This window comes from Onychostruthus taczanowskii, unplaced genomic scaffold, assembly GCF_017590055.1.
Source record: "Onychostruthus taczanowskii isolate IOZ18803 unplaced genomic scaffold, ASM1759005v1 scaffold23, whole genome shotgun sequence".
NCBI classification, from domain to species: Eukaryota; Metazoa; Chordata; class Aves; order Passeriformes; family Passeridae; genus Onychostruthus; species Onychostruthus taczanowskii.
Genome location: NW_024499573.1, coordinates 4,806,670 through 4,830,983, shown reverse-complemented (window position 1 = coordinate 4,830,983; position 24,314 = coordinate 4,806,670). Strand labels below are relative to the sequence as shown.

The window sequence follows — 24,314 nt, the reverse complement described above, 5'->3', positions numbered from 1 at the left end:
AGGCTTTCCACATTTAGTTTAGCAACCAATGTAGAGAGAAATAAAAACAATAATAAGGAAGTTACTTTAAGTGATTTAGTTTCAATTGAGTTTGGACAAAGAGTCCATAATTTACTCAGTTCATCCTTCTAGGTGAACTTTACTTGAAAAATCAGGGGATAATTTTGTATTTCTTCTTAATTATTAGATACACCTCTTAATTTTTTCATTTAGTCTAATAGTTCTTTTCAAATTCAGGGATTACAGAGCAACACACTGGAACAGGGGTTGTATCTTCATTCCATATCGTTAGAGGAGATTGTTTCCTCTTTACATTTTCAGGAAGTCACAAGTATATTTGTCACTGCCAGGCAGGATGTTGTCAGATATTATGGTGCATATTTGACTTTTCAATGTATCGGTTAATATCTGTTTAAGTGGGTCAGCTAAACAAGCATGTAACTAGAGCTATATAAACAGAGACACCTGCTATTTCTGCCTTCTCTCCCAAACTTTTCCTGTTTGTTAACTATTACATGTTTAAAAGTAAGATAAAAAAATTAAAGCACGAATCTTTTGGTTGAAATTTGATTTTGTTGCATGACCTGTTTTAAAGCGACACTTTTTAACCCTGTACTTCTTTCAATGTTCTCCTTGTGTTCTTAGGGATTTCATGCAATCTTGGCAATTCTTGGTTTGTCACCTTGTTTTGCAAAGCTGCTGGTAAATGAATCATTTGACACAGTCATTTTCTACCAGATGTCTATGTGTTTCACTGACCAGCGAGATCAACAGGTATCTTCTTTCTCTGACAGTTCCACATCTGAAAAATGTTGGCACTTTTTTTGTCCTAACTTTTATTGTTTGTCTTCCCATTCAGTTTCAAAGCCTGTGTTGTAGGTGTTTTGCTAAAATCGCTGAAAATGATGATTTAAAAAATACAATGCTGGAAAAAGCATGTATGGAGTACAATAGTATTATGGCTGAATGTTTACTTCTACTGGGAGCTGATATTAATAAGAAGACAAAGACAAACTCTTTGATCTATCAGGTAATACATGGAAATATATATACAATTTTATTCCTTAAAAAAATTGTGCTTTTGGGTTCCTTTCTGTTGTCATGTAAATATTTATTTGGCAGAACACAGAGAACAGAGATGCTGCTCCCACATGCCCACCAGTGCTTCCTGCTAACTGTGACCACCTTTAAATTTAGAGGTTTTTTTGAGTGATTTGCATAATCACTTCATTATTTTGGTTTAGTGTCAAAGTTTTAAATAGTCTGAGAACTCCACCAATACTGTCTTAAGGGAATTAGTTAAGTGTTCAGTTCTGCTGGGTGATGCAGCACAGCTGGGTTTGGACCTGACCATCCATTCATAGAGCGCTAGGTAGGCAAATCAGTGTGGGAAACCATAGTGGACTTATTGAAGTAACTAAAAGTATTTCTAGAAAATGTTTTTAATACTCACAATCAACACTGGTCTGTGTAGCAATGCAGACTTGGAGATTGGGAGGAGGTGACTGAACCATAGAAACATAAAGGTTGGAAAAGACTTCCATGGCAGTGAAGTCCAAATTTTGGCTGAAACCACCTTGTCAACTAAGCCAGAGCACTAAATGCCACATCCAGTTGTTTCTAGGACACTTCCAGGGATGGGGACTCTACCACTTAGGGTTTCAATGCTTAACCACTCTGTCAGTGAAGACGCTCTTCCTGATGACCAGCCTGAGCAGCCCTGGAGCAGCTTGAGGCCATGTCCTCTTGTCCTGTCACTGGTTGCCTGGGGGAAGTTGCCTGGGTACACCCTCCTTTCAGGTAGTTAAAGCCAGTAGAGCTGAGCTCACTATCATTAGGCAAGGCTTGATGGGACTGGCTATTGTTGCCTGTTCATTAAATATCCAGATGATAACCCCCAAGTGTCTATTTTCCACTGAACATATAAATAAGTGCAGTTGCAATAGGCCACATACAATAACCAAACTGGATAAATTACCATTCATTTCTGCCTGAAAATTGTGTGCACTCATGACAAAAATTACAATTGCAGATCTAAAGCTTTTGAGAGATTGGGCAAAGCCTTCGTGGAAGTTGGGATTGGTACTCAGACACCTTAAGCAGGCATATACTTCAAGGAGTGAGGAATTGCATAATTGAGAAAGAGACACAATCCTAAAAATAAAGTCACTCTGAATTTGAGACAAGCATCTCAATGCAGTCTGAGCTGTTACTTGAATGCTTCATATTCTTGGTTTGTTTTAATTGCTTTTCTCTATTAGGTTTGTGAGAAAGGAAGCAATCCTAAATTGGTGGAATTGTTATTAGCCAGTGGTGCACGAGAGCAGGATATTCGGAGTGCTTTGACCATCAGTATAAAGAGAGGAGATAGCCAGATCATCAGCTTGCTCTTAAAGAAGCTTAGCCTTGATGTCACCAACAGCAGTATTTGTCTTGGAGGATTTGGTTTTGGCAGATTAGAGCCTTCCTGGCTCATTCCTTTGTTCCCAGATAAACTTACTCAAACAAGGAAACAGAGTGAGTATATATAGGAATTGCTGTACAAAATGTGTCAATATCTTTTGATGATACGGTGAATGTGTTTTAGGTGAAGACTTTCAGTTGAGAATCTCTTCATTGCTGTAGAAAGTTTGGCAAAACTTGAAAATAAATCAAGTTATTTCTGTTATTTTTTTGAAGTTACTTAGATTTCTTGGTGATTATTTTATCTTTTCCATTTCTTGTACATATAGATGCAGGTTCTGCACTGGCAAGGATGGTGCTCAAATTCCAGATGAAGAACATTTCAGAGGATAGATCAAGAGCCTCCTCTGATCCAAACTTATCTGAAGATGGAGTGGACAGAAACTATGACTGGAATTTCATACCTGACCCCTTAGTGGACGGTATTTTTCCTTTGAGTGATGATATTGATAGTGAAGGTAATTGTTTTTCTTTTCTTTTTTTTGCTTTTTATAATCCAAATCTAATGTACTAGGGCTAGATATAGCCATAAATCAGTTGTTTATTTATATTTGAGATTTAACACCTCCCATGCAGAAAAAAACTTCTATCTAAAATTTTGTTTGGGGTAACATTGGAAAATAGTTTGTGGTGAGTATGTCCTTCATCTACAAAACTAAGATCTTGAAGAATTTTACACAGTTACACATTTAGAATCAGTTTGTCATGCATTCAGTTTTTTGCAGAGAGAAAGAGTAAGATTCTTGCACCTGAATTTAGATTTCGACTTTTTCTGTCTATTTCTGAGCTGCCTTTATAATGTATGACAAAAAGCAAGAGCTTCAAGAGCCCAGTTTGTCTCATCATGAAGTCAGGTGTATTGTGATCTAGAAACTCCTCTGCTCCCTGGGTAGTCTGTAAACATAGTTCATACAACCAGATCTGGTATAGAGGAGTATGTTATTAAAAAATAAAGTAGGTGAAACAAGTCCTATCCCAAAGATAAGTAATTGATCAGAAAGAGTAAATGACAGGTTTATGTTCAACATAAACCATTCTTTGTAATCAGGACATTTAAATGCCTTTAACTTATAGAAAGACAGCACTTCTGTCTATAATACCAGCAACTTAATAATGAAAATAGCCTTAATTTTTAACGTATCTTTTTTGTTGTTCAAGTGTTGCTTTTGTTTTAGATCAGCTGGTTACTTAAAATCAACACAGATGAAGAATTTGAATTTTGGAAACAGAAAATCCTAAGGAACTTTTTATTCTGCTTTGTTCTTTTCCTTATATCATTCAGCACCACTTTTAATTTCTGTAGGTCTATTTGTTGCCCCATGTAGAATATTTGTTATCATTAAAAAATGCAGGAGTGGTTTTGGGAGTTTTAAAAGTAGCTTTGAGAAGAGGGACATCAAATATCTCTCCAAATGTCTCCTAAATCACCAAATCCAGAGTGGCATTTGATGTTTCATTCTCAATAAATATGGGAATGCAAATTTATGTATTGAAATACAACTCTTTCCTATTTTAAGAAGTTATTTACACTGAAGTAGCAGAAACATGTGCTATGAAACATGCATAACAATCCCAACCCAATGGAAATGTTGTGTCACAAGTCATCAGTGCAGGTCCTGCAATCACTTGCAGGTCCAACTTGAAGAACGTCAGGTGAGTATGGCCCCTCTGCTCTAAAACACTGACAGCGTTCTTGGCCTATTGCACACAGGATTGACCAGTGAGATCTTGCAGTGTTGATGCTTTTGAAATGCATCTCTACTTTGTACGTCAGCATCTGCAGTACAGTTGAATTCTGAGCCTCATCTCTAAATACATTTTCTTACCTATTTCTGTTCTTGTTTTCAAGGAAGTGAAGGTTCACTTTTTACAAAAAAGAAGTCCAATTCCATTGCAGTTGCTGATTTATATTGTAGGGAAATGGCATGTCAGAGGGGTTCTCCTACTTTGCCGCGACATTCCTACTCTGTGGTAAGTCAGATCCATGCTCATTCCAGGTTTTTAAGTCCATCTTCGTAGCCTACTCCAAAATTGTTAATAATCAAGGTATAGGAAAGGTCATGTAACCATATGGGCTTCGTCTCACTGTTGCCATTCAGTGTTTCCTTCTGTTGTGGTGAACTGTGTGGATGAGTTTATGTCAGCAGAAGTTTATGATCAATAAAGAGTAGACACCCTTCTGAAGTGTTCAAATTTCCAGTCTGGTGTTCAAATGGAAATACAGGATTCATGGGCCCAGTCACAAAAACTTAACTTCCTCTTAGTGAAGCTGATCTTCAGTAATGATCAATGGAGAGAGACTGATTCCCTAAGAACACATTAGAGGACAAATTGGTGGAATAGAAGTAAGGTTCCTTTGGAAGGAGCTTGTCTCTTTCCATTGACTGTAAAGGGAAACTGGAGAGACTGGCTTTCCTAGAGAAAGTTCTGTTTTGTAATACTCTGCTCCATCCTGTCACTGCACCCTAGTGAAAGTCATTTGGGGTTGCCAGAAATGCACTACTTCCATTGCACTTTAAATCTACCATCCTTTCATATTTCATGGATCGATATGTTTTATAAAGATGTGACCTATTGTTGTTTTGAGTTCAAGTGTATAGTTTTTTTGTGTTCTCCCTATAAGCTCTGATAAAAAGAAATCACAGTAAAAAGAGTTTTACTGAATTTGGATGATTTCAGAACATGCATACGTTCCTAAATGCTTTTTCTCTTGGATTTTGCAGGGTCCTGGCTCAGATTATGAACCATTAATGAAACAAAGACGAAAACTCCTGCTCTCAGATGAATCCCCCAGTAAGTAAACTGTACAATTTGAGGTGTATAACAGATTTTGCATCCTTAATGCTTTCACAAGCATAGCCTGAAAAGATTTGAGACACATTACATATTTGTTTAAGAGGAGGATACATTTTGGAAATACTACAGTAAAGTACAAATAACGCATATATAGAGATTTTTATTTCTTGGACTCAACAAATAATTTATGTAGGCAATGAAATTTCATGAGTGCCTCTTTTAGCTTTCAAAAGCTCCTTCTGTTGTGCAGTGCATAAACATTCACCTCTTCCCATTCTCTACTGTCTTATAAATTTCTGTGTCTTAATAGAATTCTTCATGAATTTGGATCTTAACCAATATCCAAAATTCACTCTCTTCTTCATCTTTAGATCCCAAGCTAAATGATCATAATTTTACCTAAGTGATAAATTAAATCATGGTATTTTCACATTTTTGTTTTAATAGAAGGCATCTCAAAATTGTCATCACATATAAGACCATCAGACAGTCTTTCTTCACTGATCTCAGAGAAAGAATATATTAAATCACTAGATCTTTCATCAAATGAGCTGGAGAACATTGATGCCATCAGCCAGAACAGCTGCTTAATTAGTCATCTGGAACACCTTGAGAAACTGGAGCTCCACCAAAATGCTCTTACAAACATTCCAGAACAACTGTGTGAAGTAATTCTGCATAATTTTATGTAACACAAGTTGAAATTAGTTAAAATAAAGTGTTGATCTCTAATAATGTAATCCATATATATTGTAATAATGTATCCATAGCAATATTACTCAAGAAAATGGGTGTATATTTTGGCATGCCTCATACATTTACTCAACTTTCATTCAGTGGATTCATGTTCATTAGAAATAAAAGTGGTTTTATGGGATTGATTTAAGTAATTTACTGCAGAGAACTGCTTTAAGATGTGTGATATTAAGTAGCATAATAGTGGCAATGGAACAGGGAGCTGCAGGCAATGAATATCTTAAATTTTATGAAATGGAGCTAATTGTTTTTGAATAATGCCCTATACTTTATTTTTTTTGTAGAAATATTATAGGTTACATTGATGTGATTGCTATTTTCTGCTACTTTTCCATGTGAGATAAATATATATAAATTAATAATTTGTATAAAAATATAACTCAATTGCAAACATATAAATTCATATTTTAACTTTTTACAAACAAATGATCCTTTTCTTTCAGAACTTGAAGTGCCTGACTTACCTGGATTTGCACAGTAACAGATTTACTTCTTTCCCGACGTACTTACTGAGAATGAATTGTATCGCGAATCTCGACATCTCGCGAAATGACATTGGGCCTTCCTTTGCTTTGGATCCCTGCCTCAGATGTCCAACTCTAAAGCAACTTAACCTTTCGTACAATCAGCTGGTGTGCACTCCTGAATTTCTTACAAGTGTTGCTGAAAATCTGGAACAGCTCTTGCTGGAAGGGTGAGTAGCGTGAGAAAATGGAGTGTAGCATTACAAACATAATAGGAAATAGTAGATTTGTCATGCAGAATGATGACTCTATAGCATGTAAAGGATTATTTAGTCACTGGTAAAATACTGCCATTGTCTTCCAAATGTGCAAATTGCTAGTTTTTGTAGTTGGATTGCAAAGTACAAGATGTGAGAATGACTTTGGACCTTGATAGAATCTAGTAGCAATGTTGTTCCATTACCATACTAAATATATTGTAGCTCAGTTTCTTTCTGCCATACTATTAATCCACAGGGCTGTGTAGTCTGACATATTCAATTAGGTTTTCTGTATACACAATACAGTTTCCACTGCATTTCATATGCATAAAAGCTTTTCTGGAAGTAGTAGTAATGTAATTTTATGTATTGGTATGGATATGTTTTAAACGACAGAAACAGGTAAAACATGTCATTTTTTGTTTGCCAGCACTTATTATCCTATTTCTTAGTAAGGTAATTCATACCTATGTGGAATTCTTAAGAATGCAATTGGTGATAGCTCTGTATACTGCAGAGACTGTCTCATTCATTTCCTACAGTTCTTGCTAAATGAGATGGTGAACTTTGTTAGGAATACTACCCTTGCATAACAGTGGATGGATCTTTTATCTCTGTATTTTTGGGATCTTTCTTTCCTCTTACTAGTGTTCTTCTCCCCAGAATACATTTTGTAAAATGATATACTCATCCTGAATTGCATTCCATACAGGAATCCTTTTTTAAAAAAATTTGTAGGTTATTAGCAATTCTTTAATTATGATATTGTAAACACATGTTTTTAGTACACAGAATCTCTCACAAATGCTGCAAGCCTCTTTGCATGGAATTGAGCTCCAGTATGTAATCAGAAAATTAAACCTTACAATACATTTTGACACTTGGTCTCCAAATTAATTAAACTAATTTTAATATCAGTCATGTTATTCCACGTTGCTACATATACTAGTGTTTTTGCTGTTTTGCTCAGTCTTTATGTGGATGAAGTTTTCTTTTTGCTTTACTGGTGTAAGGATGACTTTGTCAGATCAACATTACTTTCACCTTTTAACTAACAGTTTCTAAATAAAACATGGATTATCTTTTTTCTTGTTGTTATCACAGAAACAAAATTTCATGTTTGTGTTCACCCCTATGCTTGAAAGACCTGAAAATTTTAAACATCAGTAAGAACAGTATTTCATCCCTTGCTGAGAATGTCTTCATGGGCTGTACAAAACTGGAGCAGTTCAATGCCAGGATGAATGTTCTTGGTAAGTATCTGTGAAAATAGCATTCACCTTCTAGAAATCCAAGTCACAAAATTCCTCTGCCACTGACATTTAGAGTCTTGGGAGAACAGAAAAGAGTAATACTACATGTACTAGTCCTTGTTTATACAGTTTCCTTAGCATCAGCTTTTGATCACTGAAACGTAGAGTATGCTTCCAGTCATTTGATCTGACTCACCCAACTCCTCTTGTTCCTGCATTTGGAGTGGATGCTGTAAAAATGACTGAGTGTACTTGAGATTGTACACATTCTTGAGGAAGGTTCAAAGAAGAGAAAATTATTGAGATTTAGCTTGCAGATCTAGTATAATACAGGTTTAATACTGTACTGTAATACATAGATGCATCCTGGCTTGTAGCAGCAGCAGTGTGTCCAGCAGGACCAGGGCAGTGATTGTCCCCCTGTACTCAGCACTGGTGAGGCCACACCTCAAATCACGTCTTCAGTTTTGGGTCTCTCACTTCAAGAAAGATGTTGAGGTGCTGGAATTTATCCAAAGAAGGACAGAGGAGCTGGTGAAGGGTCTAGAGCACAAGTCTGATGAGGAGCACTGGGGATGAACCTTAGCACTCTACAGCTGCCTGAAAGGAGGCTTCAGCCAGGTGGGGTTAGTCTCTTCTCCCAAGGAAGAGGCAATAGGATAAGAGAAAATAGCCTCAAGTTGTGCCTGGGAGGTTAGATTGGGTATTGGGGAAAATTTCTTCACTGAAAGAAGCATTGGAATAGGCTGCACAGAGAAGTGGTTGAGTCAGCATCTCTGGAGGTATTTAAAAGACATGTGAATGTGGCCTTTAGGTCTTTAGTGGTGGGCTTGGCAGTGTAGGGTTAATGGTTGGGCACAAAAGTCTTAGAGGTCTTTTCCAACCTATGTGATGATGCTATGATTAAATATTTGCCACACTGTATCCAGCATTATCTTCAGAACAAGAGAGAATGTTTGGTTCAGTTGCCTGCATGCAGGTGTCATTTGAGAGCCTGAATCCTCCCCCTGTGCTTTCAGCTTCTGGTCCAGAAAAAGCAGATCTGTGTTTCATACCCCTAGCTCCTGTGTTTTATCTTTAAACCTTGTGCACACAGCTCAGGTAGCATAGGGCAGATCCCCTTCACTAGAACCCAGTGTTAAGGAACTGAATTGAGTCCATCCAGAGTGTGGGTCAGTGTGGCTTAGCACATTTTTTGTAACGGTGTCAAAAGCACTTATTTATGCAAGATAAAAATTATACAAATTAGATTTTCAGTGATACTGTGAGAGTTCATAAATTACTGTTCAAATTTATTTTTTCAAGACATAAAATCTTCCATTTAGAAATTAGTGTCACACTATTTCAGAAGTTAACTCTTAGAATTGCATTAAACTCAGCTGAACAATTAGATTCATTTTTATAAAGATGAATAAGTGAATAAGACCCAACAAATCTTAGGTCACATGGGAATCTTTTGTATACTTGCAGTACAGTAAAGTGTAAGTAAGATTATTTTGGTGTTTAATGCCACCAGGAGATGAAGGATAACAATGTATAATTTGTTAAAAGACAATATATTAATTTTGGGACTTTAGTTTTTAATAAGCTTTAAAAAAAAGGATTTGAACTCTGCCTTTGGTAGGTGATATATTTGTATGAAAAGGATAGACTGACCTTTTAGTCTGTCTAAACTCCAGGCTTAAAAATAATTTAAACCATTCTTAAAATCATAGGATTAACCCCTTTTTCTGCTCTAGAAAAGATACCTGACTTGTCATCCAGCATAACAAGTTTAAAATTATCCCAGAATTGTTTTATTAATGTTCCAGAAGCAATTCTTCTTCTACCACAGTAAGTTACTCTTTTATTCATTGATATTAATGTCGAGTTATTGATAAAGAAAATCTGATGACAAAATTGTTGTTATGCGGAAAATTCTGCATGGTTTACTGATTTTCAGGGAATCCTCACTGGTTAAATCCATAACATGGTAGCTTTCAAACTGAAGACAAATTAGTCACATTTTCTTCATGATTCTGAAAAATTCTGTTCCTCAGATATAAATCGTTACTGTTGAAAATATATTCCTTGACAGCTGAAGCTGACAATTCTTGCTGAGAATACTAGAATTAGTCTCATATTTCCTTGGAGCCAACAATGAAAATATATTAGCAATTTTTCCTTTTTGAGTTCTGCAGACTTTTGCAGAAGACTACTGAGATTAGTTTTTCACTTCCTAAATAACATGAGATACTTATTCTCAAGGAAAACCACTTCCTCCAGAAGGACTTGTGATAAAGATGCATGTGACGTTTATTTTGCTATACCTTCAGAGCATTACTTAGGTGAAAATTGGACTTTTGCTTTTTTTATGGAAGTTGCTGACCTTAACAGATCACTAGAATGAGATTGTGGAGGGAGTGCTTGAAAGGGTGATAGGTGTGGGGACTTGGAAGGGGTGATAGGTGTGGGGAGTTGTGAGTGCTGATGGCACCATAGAGAGAGCAGATCCACAGATTTGGGAATTTATATTAATTAAATTAACATGATATTGCACAATTTCAGCATGCTAACATTCACAGCTTCAGATTTAATGGTTGTGTTGAAAAAAATGCAGTTTTCAGGTTCTGCATCTCCCAGCTCAGACAAATGAAGATGTTGCATGCATTTTTGTGTGCTTCATGTTTCATAGTAACATAAACTTGTCCAATAGGTCTAGGTGAACTATGTAATTTCTGCACATACATATATTTGCATACAAGTATGTCTACTTGTATTTGGATTTCAGTCAGAAAACCATCTCTTCTGATAACTAATCCACTTGTTTATTAAAAATTAATACAGGTTTGGTTTCAGCTAATCTGGGTTTTATTTTTTCGTTTGCTAACCTCTCTCTTTTTTTATTTTCATGTTTTTAGTTTGAGATCAGTAGATTTAAGCCAAAACAAGATCACAAGCCTGCCTGGACCAATGCACTGGAAATCACTGAATTTAAGGGAGCTGTTATTTAATCATAATCAAATAGATGTCTTGGACTTGAGTGAAAAGGCATGTGCATGGTCTAGACTAGAAAAGCTACACCTCTCCCACAACAAGTTAAAGGAGGTAAAGTGTAAGATTCTACCTAAAGAAAATTTAATTGCTTTTCAGTTGAATGCAGCTTTTCAATGTTCATTTGATTTTTGTGTCACCACTCATACAATTGCCTTGTATTAGTGCAATGGTATGTAAGTGCAAATATTTCCTTCCTCTGTGAAGGAAAATTGCTATATGCTACTCAGATTTTCTGCCTGTAATGTGTCATATAATCAGTTTGTATACTGAATTACTTATAAAGTCTTTTTTTCTCTTACTGTGGGATATTAGGCCTGTTTATTACAAAAAAATGAACTACATCAGTAAAAATAATACCTAGTGCTCTTAAATAATTAATGTGATTGTGTTCCTCATTTTTTTAACATTGAATTGCCCTATAAATGTTGTTTTATTTAGATTCCTCCTCAGATTGGCTTCCTAGAGAACTTGACTTCTCTGGATGTAAGTCATAATCCTGATTTGAGATTCTTTCCTGATGAAATGGGAAGACTGTCCAAAGTCTGGGATCTTCCTTTGGAAGGACTCCATCTTAATTTGGACTTCAAGCATGTGGGATGCAAAGCCAGAGACATTATCAGGTCTGTTGCCCTATTGTTCTTGAATATTCCTGGTTTGCTTTCTTGGGATTTGCAGTAAAAAACAGAATTATTGAGAAGATAACATGCTGATTTGAAAAGGCCTGCTGGTTTGTCATATGAAATCCAGCATGCTGTTGTGGGGAGGTTATGATAACACACACAGATAAAATAGAGTGGTTTGGACCATACTAGTATTACCTCTTGAATTTGATGCTTCCATAAACTGTGCAATAAGTGGTGCTTGCCAATTATTTGTAATATGTTCATTGTGTTCCGCAGTTCCTCTGTGCACTGCACAGAGCACAATTTTGGGATAATTACAAAGCAAAAAAAGACATACTCTGAATTAAACTTTAGCTTTCAAACCAGAAATTAGAGTAGACAGTTAAAAGAACAGTAATATCAAACAGATATTGAAAATTTGAAGAAAATTGTTCTAGATTTTTCTTTCTTCTTGAGTTCTCTTGGTCTTTTTCTCTGTTATACACTTCTGTGAGTTTTGCAAATCTTTTTCTACCAGATTTCTTCAGCAGCGACTGAAGAAGGCTGTGCCTTATAACAGAATGAAGCTCATGATTGTTGGAAACACTGGCAGTGGGAAAACTACCCTGCTGCAGCAGCTCATGAAAAGCAAACGACCAGAACTGGGCTCTCCAAAAGCTACAGTAGGCATTGATGTAAAAGACTGGATCATTCAAGGGAAAGGCAAAATGAAGAAGGAGCTTATATTAAATGTGTGGGACTTTGGAGGTATTTCCTGAGTTTATTTTCCTTTACTATTGTCTTTCCTAACATTTTAATGCATTACCTATTCTTAGAGTCAACCTGTGGTAATTCAGACTGGGGACAGTAGAATCACAAATATACACCCAAAGTCCAATGACCGCTTATAAATTAGTGGATTCTGTAAATTAGCAGCTAATCCCTCAAAGTCCCAGGAATTTCTTATCACCAAATGTGGTTTGCCACTCATTTCAACTATAATATTTAAAATAATCATTTCAGAATAGTAAGAAACTGCTTGTAATCACAAGAAGAATCTTTCATTAAACTCTGTCTCTCCATTTTCTAGTCCAGGTCTCTCTAGGCTCTGCAATGTCACAGGTTTGTAAGATCACAGGCAACAAAGTCTTAGGATGAGTCTTTGAACTTTGTGTTTCTGGAAAACATTCTAAGTTTGGGGGAGTACAGAAGCGCTTCTAAAATCCAGGGCTATTTGAGGCTATAGAAAACTTACTTTTAAACAGAGATCTGTCATCATTTAAATGCAGTCTGTCACAATGCATAAGCACAGACCAGTGCCACTCAAGCTGGATGTCCAGCTTTAGTTGTAATTTTAAGTGCTTAATTATGTGAATTTATTTTGGAGTTGCTGAAAGTATAGGAGAAAGGAAAGGAAGAAAGTAAAGGGAAAGAGTGAGGGAGAAATTCAGTACTGAAGTTTTAAAAGAATCACAGCCTTGTAAGTTGTCTATGCAGCAACTGTGTTTATCCAGTTAAATCTTACACTTGATATAAAACCAGTGGGTGTGTTTTAACATTACACTTCAGTCAATGCCTACCACAGAGTGCCTTCCTAAAATTTGTAGTTTTTATGGTTTCCTGTCAATTTATATAAATTTCTGCAAACATTAATTTAATTTATGAATTCGTGCTCTGGGGACATGTTTTTCCTAAAATTTGTAGTTTTTATGGTTTCCTGTCAATTTATATAAATTTCTGCAAACATTAATTTCACTTGTGAACTCGTGCTCTGGGCACATGTGTTCCTCTGCCTTTTGTGATCTGAAGATCTTCAGTCAAGGAAGTACTAATCAATGGAAATTTTTGATCATTAGGACAAGAAGAGTTCTACAGTACCCATCCTCATTTCATGACCCAGAGGGCTTTATATCTTGCTGTTTATGATCTCAGCAAAGGGCAAGCAGAGGTGGATGCTATGAAGCCATGGCTTTTTAACATCAAGGTAAGACATACAGAATGGAATTCTCCTTTCCAGGGAGCTGTAGGTGAACAGCAAATTAACCATAAATACTTATATAGGGGAAGAAGAAAAAAAATTCTTCAAAAAGTAAGAATAGTAATATTAAACAAGAGCTGAAATGCATCATGTATTGGATATAACAGTAATTTTAGATATAAAAAGACATGATCAGCACCATTTTGGACTTGAAATTATACAAAGTGATGTGCAAAATAATAGTTTGTATATTCTGGCAATCTTTTAAATTTACTGATAAAAATAAGAAAGGAATAGTATTAAAGAAATAATGAGTTAAACTTGCATTTTTCTTTTACTCCAGTATAAATTTTAGGGAAATCAGAATTAGACTAATTTAAAACTGACTAGATACAGGCTTGAAATCATGCTATTAAGTGCATGCTTAGTATCCTATTATTAATAGAAATTATTCCAGAACTATGGTAGGGAATTGACCTGAGAATCTGCCTGTATATTTGTCATTTTTTCTAAGTGTTTATCTATGGAGCCATTTCATGGTGAGTGAGCATTACTTGTCTTTTCATTTATAGGATGCTTAGCCATGACTGGAGTTTGACTTTGTTTACTGTTCCTGTTAATGAACTTGTCTTTTCCACTCTTTTCCCCTTGGGCAGTGATACAGGACAGCATTGCAATCAGTTTAGTGTTGTTGAACATCACTTCTGATGTGTTCTCCTTTGCTGTGCAGTACCTGCTGGTGTTTCCCTGCTGCCCTGTTCCAATGACAGCTAGCAAAGTGCCATTTATTTTGGCTTTTCCATTTTGTTGGATGTTCTTAACAAATAATGTCCTTCTATTTTACTGCCAATAGTGTTAATCTGCAAAGAATGAAATACAGATGTACACTCCTTTCTTTTAGAAAAGCTGACTTTTTTAATATTTCTGTTTTGAAATAGATGGCTGTCTGAGTGTTTGACTAAATTGCTCACATTTTATGTGAATATAAAACACCAAAATCAGCACTGAGTTAATCAACAGTGTGGATCTCACTAACAGGCTCGAGCATCAACATCCCCTGTGATTCTTGTTGGCACTCATCTGGATGTTTCTGATGAAATGCAACGAAAGGCCTGCATGAGTAAAATCACCAGAGAGCTGCTGAACAAGCGAGGCTTCCCAGCAATCCAGGATTACCACTTTGTCAATGCCACAGAAGAATCTGATTCCATTATCAGACTTCGGAAAATCATCATAAAGGAGAGTCTTCACTTCAAGGTAAGATACACAGTGTCTTAATGTTGAAAATATCCTTGTTTTACTTAAGTGAATACATTTTTGAACATTAATACATAATTAAATAAATTCCTGTGTGATAGCAAAGTCATCTTGCCTTCTATAAAATGTTACACACAGCAAAACAATGAAGGAAAATCACCAGGTTTGTTTTAATTTGATTTTCTTCCCAAAAATTCAACTTAGTAAAAATCCCAGCTAAGTTTTGTTTTCAGGCACTTAGGGCCGTAAATCAAGTGAATTTAATTAAAAATGAGCCATCTTTGTCTTACAAAGAAATTAATTAAAACCTTGGTTTCTTGGGCTGCATCATGTAATTACAGTAAGTATTGCAGGATTTCAGGGGACAGGAAATATGATGTTGTGGTTTGTGAAAACCAAGTGATTTCAGTTTACATAGCAGGAAACTATTTCTATAAAGAGGGAAGTGAATTAAAGCAGGAAAGGAAGATCCTGTGGACTGAATGATCCTCCTAGATTGGAATATCTGCACTTGTAATTCTGTTGTCTCCAAAGTCATCCCAGCTCATTCCCTGCCCTATTCTTAGCCACAACATGAAGCCCTAAGTGTGAATGAAGAGACCAGCCCAGGCATGAAGCTTGTAGAAACACAAGATCTTATCTGTAACAAAAATAATATAATTTTTTTTTAATTTATGCAACAACACATTTTTCTTATATGTCATAACACATTAAAGAGAAAAGGTGATGTCCTGTGCTACTTAAATCAATGGCAGAGCTTCATAAATCGTACCAGAACCCAAATTTCTTTTGATTGACTGGTTGGAAGATTTTATAGAGCAAATGATGTATTTATGACTAGCCTCACACCAGTGGTGCTACAAATGAGTTAAAGTGTACACACCTCTCTTGTTTCTCTCAGGAATTAGCAGCTTAGCCATATCCAAATTCTCTCTAACTTCCTTCCATAGTGCAAGGAGCAGCTAACCAGTCCTAAATGGCAAGGAGGTGCCCTCTCAAGTGGAATGGGTTAATTCCTCCTCTCATACATCCAGTAGGCATGAATTGAGCTGGTGTTTTTATGTGGCTCTGTGTCTCACCATACTTACTGAATACCCCAGAGAAGTTCTGCTTTTTGAAAAATGTTGTTCCTTTAATGTCTACATCTCTTGAGACTATGACTTCAACTGATGTTTAAACTTCTACACAGATGTAAGGTGGCCTGAAGGAAATGAGATAATTACCATAAATGATGTAGGTAGTTTGTGAAAGGAATGTTACAAGGTATCTGCTTAGAGATTAGACAACGTTGGTTAAGTATTCAGCATTGTCATCAGGTACTCTGAAGCCTTTGAAATTACACAAGGTACTAATTTCATCTGCACAAGGTACCAATTATATTTTTGACACATCAAAAACATCACAGTACATTGCTGAGAGAAAGATTACAGTTAAGAAGCCAATTTGTAAATATTGGGAAAGTTGTTTCCCGTTTCCTCAAAAAAGCTAGTAGGTCAGCAGGCGTGAAGAAAGGAGTACATATAAGGAGGTACATATGTTTCCATACAAGTAATATGGAAATATTTTCTTCTGTGAGTAATTATTTATAGAAAGACATTATAATTCTGAAAGAATAATTACTTACATCTACCCTTCAGAAGCCATGTTAGTCAATAAATGAGTGTTCCTGTTCCTTTCTGCTGCTATTTCGTGGACATACACTTTATATCTTAGTTTTATTTTCTTCATTTCACATGAATAAATTAATACATTTAAGATTATTATTCCTAATTTTACAGATCAGAGATCAACCTGTGGTTGGTCAGCTAATTCCTGACAGCTACCTGGAGCTGGAAAAGAGAATTTTGCTGGAACGTAAAAACGTCCCAGTGGAATTTCCTGTAATTGATCAGAAGCGCTTGCTGGAACTGGTACAAGAAGGCCAATTACAGCTGGATGAAAATGAGCTCCCTCATGCAATTCACTTTCTGAATGAATCAGGTAAAATATTCTCTTAAATATGTGTTTGTTAGCATTTGTTGCAAATCTGCAGCTGACAGATCTGTACATGATTTTACATCTTTCACAAGGTAGCCACAAAATGGTAAGCTGAGGTGTCTAAGCTTGGGTAACATTAGTTTGTTAAACCACATTATTAGGAAGGGAATTCCATGACATGAAGGATCAGCACTGTAACAGTTTATGTCTCTTGCTCTCTTTTACCCCTCCTTGAAAACATTCTACTGCTGGTTAGGCAGCACAGTTGCTGAAGGAAGATGCAATTGCTCCAATCACTCAGATAAAATTGTGGTTAGAGGAATACATGTAACAGCTTATCACAGTGCAGTACTGACTTCCTAGGATTCAATAATAAACCACACAGATCTTAGTAAAAGAGCAAGTCAGATTAAAAATCTAACAAAAAGTCTGAAAATAAAGGTAAAGCTGAGCATGCTTTGCTTGCACTCTACTGTTCTGAGATATTGACATCAATATAGCTGTATTTATTATTCAAATTGTATATGTCGAGTCATATAATAAAAACAGCCCAGTGTGGAGTGTTTACTTTGCTTAATATTGATCTTGAGCAATGCATTGCTAATTACTGTGTTCTTTGTGCAGGTGTTCTCCTTCATTTCCAAGACCCGGCACTACAGCTAAGAGATCTGTATTTTGTAGATCCGAAGTGGCTGTGTAAAATCATGGCACAGGTCAGACTGAACGCTTTTTGTGTATGCATTTATGGTACATTTTCCCCTGTCTAAAGCCACTGTAACTCCTCAGTGTTCCTTCTTCACCATTTCTTTATTGTTTCATTATCTAGAATTTTCTCAAGGACCACCATTTTTTTAACCTGGTTCTTTCTGTTTCTGTTGCTTTCTGGGCAACTGTGCTTGTCTGTTCTTACATTGTAATGCTGAATATCATTTAAACTGCAACAGACACAAGAATACATGTAGAACAGAAAAACCCCATGGATGCAAGGTAATCCTGCAATATGTTGCCACAGGCTGGGATGAAAGCTGGAACTTTGGGCTAAAGGCTTTAAGAAGGGGGGAAGAATTGTAATTGTATGCTAGGTACAGATGGCAGAGACAAGTGAGTGGATATGAAGTTGGAATGGCAGAGCAGCAGACTGACTGTTTAAGTGAGACCATCATTGAAATGTTGATCTAGAAACACTCTCAAAATTTATTATATATATTCAGATTTTCTAACCTCTGAAACTTTCATCTAATGATGAATGTACATCTGAAATTGTTTCACTTTTTTTAAAAGATTCTGATGGTGAAAGTGGAAGGCTCTTCTAAATACCCTAAGGGAATTGTGAGGCGTTCAGATGTGGAAAAATTCCTTTTGAAGAAGAGCAAATTCCCTAAAATCTATATGTCACAATACTTCAAGCTTCTGGAAAAGTTTCAGATTGCTTTGCCATTAGGAGAGGACCAGCTACTAATCCCAAGCAGGTAAGCAATGAGCTGAATCCACAAATGATAGCCATAGAGATAGATCAAAATTGAAACCTTCCATCAGGCTGACTAGCTTCACTGATCATCAGGGCAATTTGGTACATGAAAGCATGACATACTCTTTGTATATTACATTTTGGTAAATGCTTTCAGAAGAGATGTGTTAAGCTGATCTTGTAGCAGATAAAGCTTATGTTGTATCAACATGGTGGGTAAAAGGAAACTATAAATGATAGAACACTTTATGAGGATAGGACTTCTTTTACAGTAACCATGCTTCATGACTACAGCTAGGAGGTTATAATTTAGCTTCAGAGCACTGTGCCAGCATTACAGATATTTATTGAAATGTAAAAGATAACCATAACTTATTTGCATGAAGTGAGAACCACCAAGTTACTCAGAGGCACTGTCTCCTTCAAAAAGTGTAGATACTAAATGTGGTGACAAAAAAAGTGTTATGACTTTGAATGCGGTATTTTTGTTTTATCTGAAGCAGATAACTCAGTTTCTCTGCCTCAGTTACAGATTTCCCTAATGTGTTTAGTAAAGTTTACATTGCCAAGTGGAGACTGCCTCAGTTACAGATTTCCCTAATGTGTTTAGTAAAGTTTACGTTGCCAAGTGGAGTGTTTCATGGCTGCACTGATTTTTATGTCCTGGGATAGGAAGATTATGTTTAGTAAAGTTTACGTTGCCAAGTGGAGTGTTTCATGGCTGCACTGATTTTTATGTCCTTCAAAGCCCTGGGATAGGAAGATTTTATCTGAATGTTTTACCTGCCTTTTGTATGTCTCAGATTTTTCTCATATTTGCGTTAAATATCTAATGATTCATTAGTGAGATACTGTTGAGTTTAAATTACAGTCAGAACTTCACTTTGTCACAAGCAAGCATAATAAACAAACACACCATCTCTTAGTTTCCTGACCATCTGAAGCATGCATTCATTAATAAATAATACATTTTATATTATAAGTAATATATGTCATAAGCTCAGATATATTACAGCATCAAATACTGTCTTAATATCTTTCTTCTTTCAGCTTGTCTGATCACAGACCTGTTATAGAGCTTCCCCACTGTGAAAATTCGGAAATTATCATCAGGCTGTATGAGATGCCATACTTTCCTATGGGATTTTGGTCCAGGCTCATCAACAGGTTGCTTGAGATATCTCCTTACATGCTATCAGGAAGAGGTACAAATCTTTATCTTCAAAAGGAATAGTGTGCAAGTTTGCCTTGAATGCCAACACCAGCATGTTAAATACCTACATTTAGTCCCCAACACTGTTTTGCCTTACCTAAATTCTGAACACTTCACAAATGTAAGAAAAAGACAGTGGTCGTTTTTGTAATTTAGAAGTATCCAGGAACAGATAGTGCCTGATCTTGCAGTTGTGTGCAAAAGAAAGTAAAGGTTGTTTCTCTCCTTCAGATGCTAGAGATAGGGGGTGTTTATTGCTATTTGCTTCCACAAAGAATACAGGAAGGGATTTGTCTTCCACACAGAAATACAAACTGCTTTTCTTCAGGTTCACTAATTCTCCCTTTATTTAAGTCTCAAAGCTTTGCTTTTATCAGAAAGAGGGGATATGTTTTTACTTTTTTTCCAAGAATTCCATGCTTTCACATGATAATACTGTACAAATATCACTTGTAAATTCTGAATATTTTTAAATTGACATTCATATTGGAGATCAGACTTTTAATCTAATTTTGTGTTTTCTAGAGCGAGCTCTTCGTCCAAACAGAATGTACTGGAGACAAGGCATCTACTTGAACTGGTCTCCTGAAGCTTATTGTCTAGTGGAATCAGCAGTATTTGACAACAACCCAGACAGTTTTTTGAAAATTACAGCACCTTCTTGCAGAAAAGGTTAATTATTCCTGAGCCTGAATTTTGCTCCAGTTTGATTGCAGCTTGGCATTTTGGTTTGTTGTGCTTCTGCCTTTGGAATATAGAGTTTATCTTTGCAATTAAAAATATGGCAGACTGGGTTTGTAATATCCTTCTTTTTGTTTCTTAAAGGATGCATCCTTTTGGGGCAGGTTGTGGATCACATAGATTCTCTTATGGAAGAATGGTTTCCAGGTTTGTTGGAAATAGATGTTTGTGGTGAAGGGGAAACACTGTTGAAGAAATGGGCTCTGTACAGCTTTCAAGATGGTGAAGAACACCAAAAAATACTTCTTGATGACTTGCTTAGGAAAGCTGAAGAAGGTATATATTTATGCCATTTGAGATATATAGAAGTACACTTGTATCTACACAAATAATATGCAACATCCCCTTTATAACATTTGGGTATTTCATGTTATTTAAAAATGTTTCATTTCTGTAAGAAAAAAATGACAGTGTAAGTCAAAAGCAGCTTGGGGTTTTTTTGTGTCAGAGCTGCCTAGTATATATGAGAATAGAATATGAGACAGATTGCATCTGCTCTGTGAAGTTATATAAAAATAGCAATAATGGAAAGAATCATTTTGTCATAATACTGATAATGCAGCTTCAATGTTGGAATGAATCCAGCAGATAGTAAAACTAATATTTCATCTCTGGTTGGATCACATAGCACAGTAATTTAAAAGACAATATTCAGTATGGCATTCTACATACTAACAGCATTCTTTCCTTTTACAGACAGAAAAATGATGTCTTGGTTAGGGTTACATTGCAGCCATTTTTTTCACATTTGATAGGTACATATATAGAACCTTGAAAATACTTAAACATGAGAGCCAAGAATTTGAATGGCAAACTTAATTAGTATGTATGTCTGTGTGCATACATATGTGTATATATATATATACAGACATATATATGTATGTATATATATAAGCACATATATTAATCTTATTTTAGGTACATTGATCTTGCACATTCTCAGAGGTCCTCATGCCTTTCAGTGCTTTTTCACTGATACCCTTCTTTTTTTTTCTTTTTCATTTTCTCTTTTGTTTTTCTTAGGTGACCTTTTGGTAAATCCAGATCAACCAAGACAGACCATTCCAATTGCTCAGATTGCTCCTGATCTGATACTGGCTGATTTGCCTAGAAATATTATGTTGAACAATGATGACCTGGAATTTGATGAAGCTCCTGAATTTCTCTTGGGTAAGCATTATTTTGTAGGGTGTGGTTTTTTTATTGCGATTATGTAAATAAATCTACTGAAGTAAGTTCTGCAACATATGAAAAGGATTTTAGAGATTTATTTTCTGAAGAAATATATTATTTTGAGGTATTCTGAATTTCAGGTTATTGAGTTTTGAATTTTCCATTAATTTGTGCACTAAGACACTAGTTTTTATGTGTTTAGTTTATTGATCATGAATCTTAGTAATCATGAATCTTAGTCATGGACACAGTATATGTTCCACATTTTAAAACTGAACCCTTTCAGCTATTATTTTTGAGAAATGGTCGTTATCCCTTTTTTAATAATACTCTTCAATGTTGTTGTTCAAAAGGTGATGGTGGGTTTGGATCTGTGTACCGTGCATCCTATGGTGGTGAAGAGGTTGCTGTAAAGATTTTCAATAAACATACTTCCCTCAGGCTCCTAAGACAAGTAAGAAATCCTGTCTTTTTTTCTGTAGTGCTGTTCTTGGAATACCAGCCCTAGCAAAGAGTTTTAAAAGTTTAAGTAAATTGCAAGTCCTCGTTCCAAAACATTCCTCAGTTTACTTCAGTTGTAGAGATTATGCTTTTTGCACTATTTCATCTGATTTTGCAATTTACAGGAGCTTGCAGTGCTTTGTCACCTCCACCACCCCAGTTTAGTGTCTTTGCTGGCTGCTGCAATCCGTCCCCGGATGCTGGTGATGGAATTGGCTCTCAAAGGATCTCTTGATCGTTTGCTTCAGCAGGACAATGCAAGTTTGACTAGAACACTTCAGCACAGGATAGCTCTACATGTAGCAGATGGCTTAAGGTAAATGTGACTTCTGCATTGCTGTAAAAACAGGATATAGCTTCAAAGATGATATACTGCAAATGAAAAGCTTCTGTTCTCTCACATCTCAAGCAGAATATTTCCTGGGTCAGACAAATGCTTGTGTTTTTATGGTTGATTGGCTGATATGTAATGCAGACTTTCATTACCTGTTTTTTTCCTGCTATTGAGTGATGTTCATATAAGTAGAGAAATTGCAAGACTCTAGGTGCAGTTTCCATGTAGCTGTTCGTTGATTTCTTACTGAAATGTCAAAGAAATTAATTTAGTGCATTTTTCAAGTTCTGAAAGTCCTTTATTCACCTCACCTCATTGCAGTGTGACTTTAAAAAGATAAAATCTGCAAGAGGGTTAAGCTTAAGGTTCTAAGATGCATTTTTCAAACTATCAGTGACTCTTCAGATAAAACTTGGTACTAAAATACTGCAATGTGAATAGTGAAGTAGTAAACAGTAAATAGTATTTCAGAACAATTCTAAAGTCATTATCCAGAAAGGCTGTGTCATGTTGGTTTTAACACAATATTTCATGTTAGAAAGCACAATTTACTGTTACAAGAATAATGCACTCAGTGTGTGTATACAGATGCATCCCTAACTTTCAGTGAATGCTTTCAGTAAATATTTTTTGATTACTAGGTACCTGCATTCAGCCATGATCATCTACCGTGATTTAAAGCCTCACAATGTGTTGCTCTTTACCTTATATCCCAACTCAGCTGTTATTGCAAAAATAGCTGACTATGGCATTGCCCAGTATTGCTGCCGAATGGGAATAAAAACCTCAGAAGGCACACCAGGTATGGAAATAGGATTTGATTTAAAGTCCATTATGTCCAAAAATAGCTAATATATTTTTCATGTAGTCTGTAAGAAGTAACTCACATCTATATTCTAGTCAAAAATCACAAGTAGTCCTAATGATACTACAAGTTGTGATGCCAGATTTATGCCTTTTGGCCATTCCTCCTGTTCATGTTTTAAGACCTTTTAGAAGAACCAAGGAATATATTAAAGGTTTGAAAAGAAGAAATTAAACTACATGCATACATAATAATTTTTCATTGTCTGATTTTAATACGGTTATTGTGATATTGAAATTATACTGCTAAAATATTTTTCTTTAATTTCTAGTAAAGTGTGCATAAGTCTTAATTTTTTTAAAGGCAATGAATATCTTCACTGTTCCCCAACTTTAGAGAATCTGTTAGCATCCATTCTAAAGCCCTGAACAATTCAAGCACTTTGAGAAGTTCCTTTAGGTCTTTTAAATTGTTCTTGGGACGATCACTTCAAGTGTTAAATGTTAGGCCATCAATAAAAACTGCAGACTTGCCCTTGATTTTCAGCACTCATTGATAAAGTAATTATTTTACATGAAAAGGGGCAGGAGGTCTGTAACTGATGTACTGTCCCCTTCTTTTATACTTACTGCTGATATTTTTGGAGGTCTGCCAAATACAAGCTACTGCCAGCCCAGAAATAGTTTGATGTTTTTCCTCGCACTTCCTGTGTCATTTTTATCAATAATTGTTTTCTTTTTAAAGTACAAAGTTGGCTTCATCTTGATATGAAGCATACTTATTAATGAATGATTTATTTGCAGGATTTCGAGCGCCAGAGGTTGCCAGAGGAAATGTTATTTACAATCAGCAAGCTGATGTTTATTCATTTGGCTTGCTGCTTTATGACATTTTAACAGGAGGAGGTAGAATAATGGAAGGCTTGAAGTTTCCAAATGAATTTGATGAATTAGCAATACAAGGAAAATTACCAGGTATGCCTTGTTTCTAAAAGTTTTAGCTTTTGTCCTGCCTCCAGAAATAGCATATCTTATGAGTTATGTTGGATCTAACAGTGATCATAGAAGGAGACTTAGAAAAATACAACATTCTTCATATTCCTTCTGCATTACAATACATAATTATTGGCTGCTGGAAGGAAGATTGAACAGGCTGCCAGGCTGGACATGATGTAATCATCTGGACAATATAACTCAGGACAACATAACTTGGGCAACTTCTGCCAGTGTTGAGAGCT

The 24,314-nt window shown here is 35.8% G+C and overlaps 1 protein-coding gene across 1 annotated transcript in view; it reads left to right on the top strand.

The window, feature by feature from the left end:
• Positions 1 to 24,314, top strand: part of LRRK2 (leucine rich repeat kinase 2) — a 63,021-nt gene that overhangs the window by 25,589 nt on the left and 13,118 nt on the right. The window contains 26 exon segments of the mRNA XM_041405346.1: positions 646 to 774; positions 860 to 1,030; positions 2,262 to 2,517; positions 2,733 to 2,921; positions 4,313 to 4,434; positions 5,187 to 5,256; positions 5,707 to 5,927; positions 6,459 to 6,709; positions 7,844 to 7,992; positions 9,732 to 9,825; positions 10,893 to 11,079; positions 11,467 to 11,648; positions 12,169 to 12,398; positions 13,487 to 13,614; positions 14,647 to 14,865; positions 16,644 to 16,845; positions 17,467 to 17,555; positions 18,124 to 18,311; positions 19,361 to 19,515; positions 20,049 to 20,195; positions 20,349 to 20,540; positions 21,288 to 21,434; positions 21,791 to 21,891; positions 22,064 to 22,254; positions 22,914 to 23,074; positions 23,881 to 24,051. Of these exon segments, the coding sequence (XP_041261280.1) occupies positions 646 to 774; positions 860 to 1,030; positions 2,262 to 2,517; positions 2,733 to 2,921; positions 4,313 to 4,434; positions 5,187 to 5,256; positions 5,707 to 5,927; positions 6,459 to 6,709; positions 7,844 to 7,992; positions 9,732 to 9,825; positions 10,893 to 11,079; positions 11,467 to 11,648; positions 12,169 to 12,398; positions 13,487 to 13,614; positions 14,647 to 14,865; positions 16,644 to 16,845; positions 17,467 to 17,555; positions 18,124 to 18,311; positions 19,361 to 19,515; positions 20,049 to 20,195; positions 20,349 to 20,540; positions 21,288 to 21,434; positions 21,791 to 21,891; positions 22,064 to 22,254; positions 22,914 to 23,074; positions 23,881 to 24,051 (4,342 nt within the window).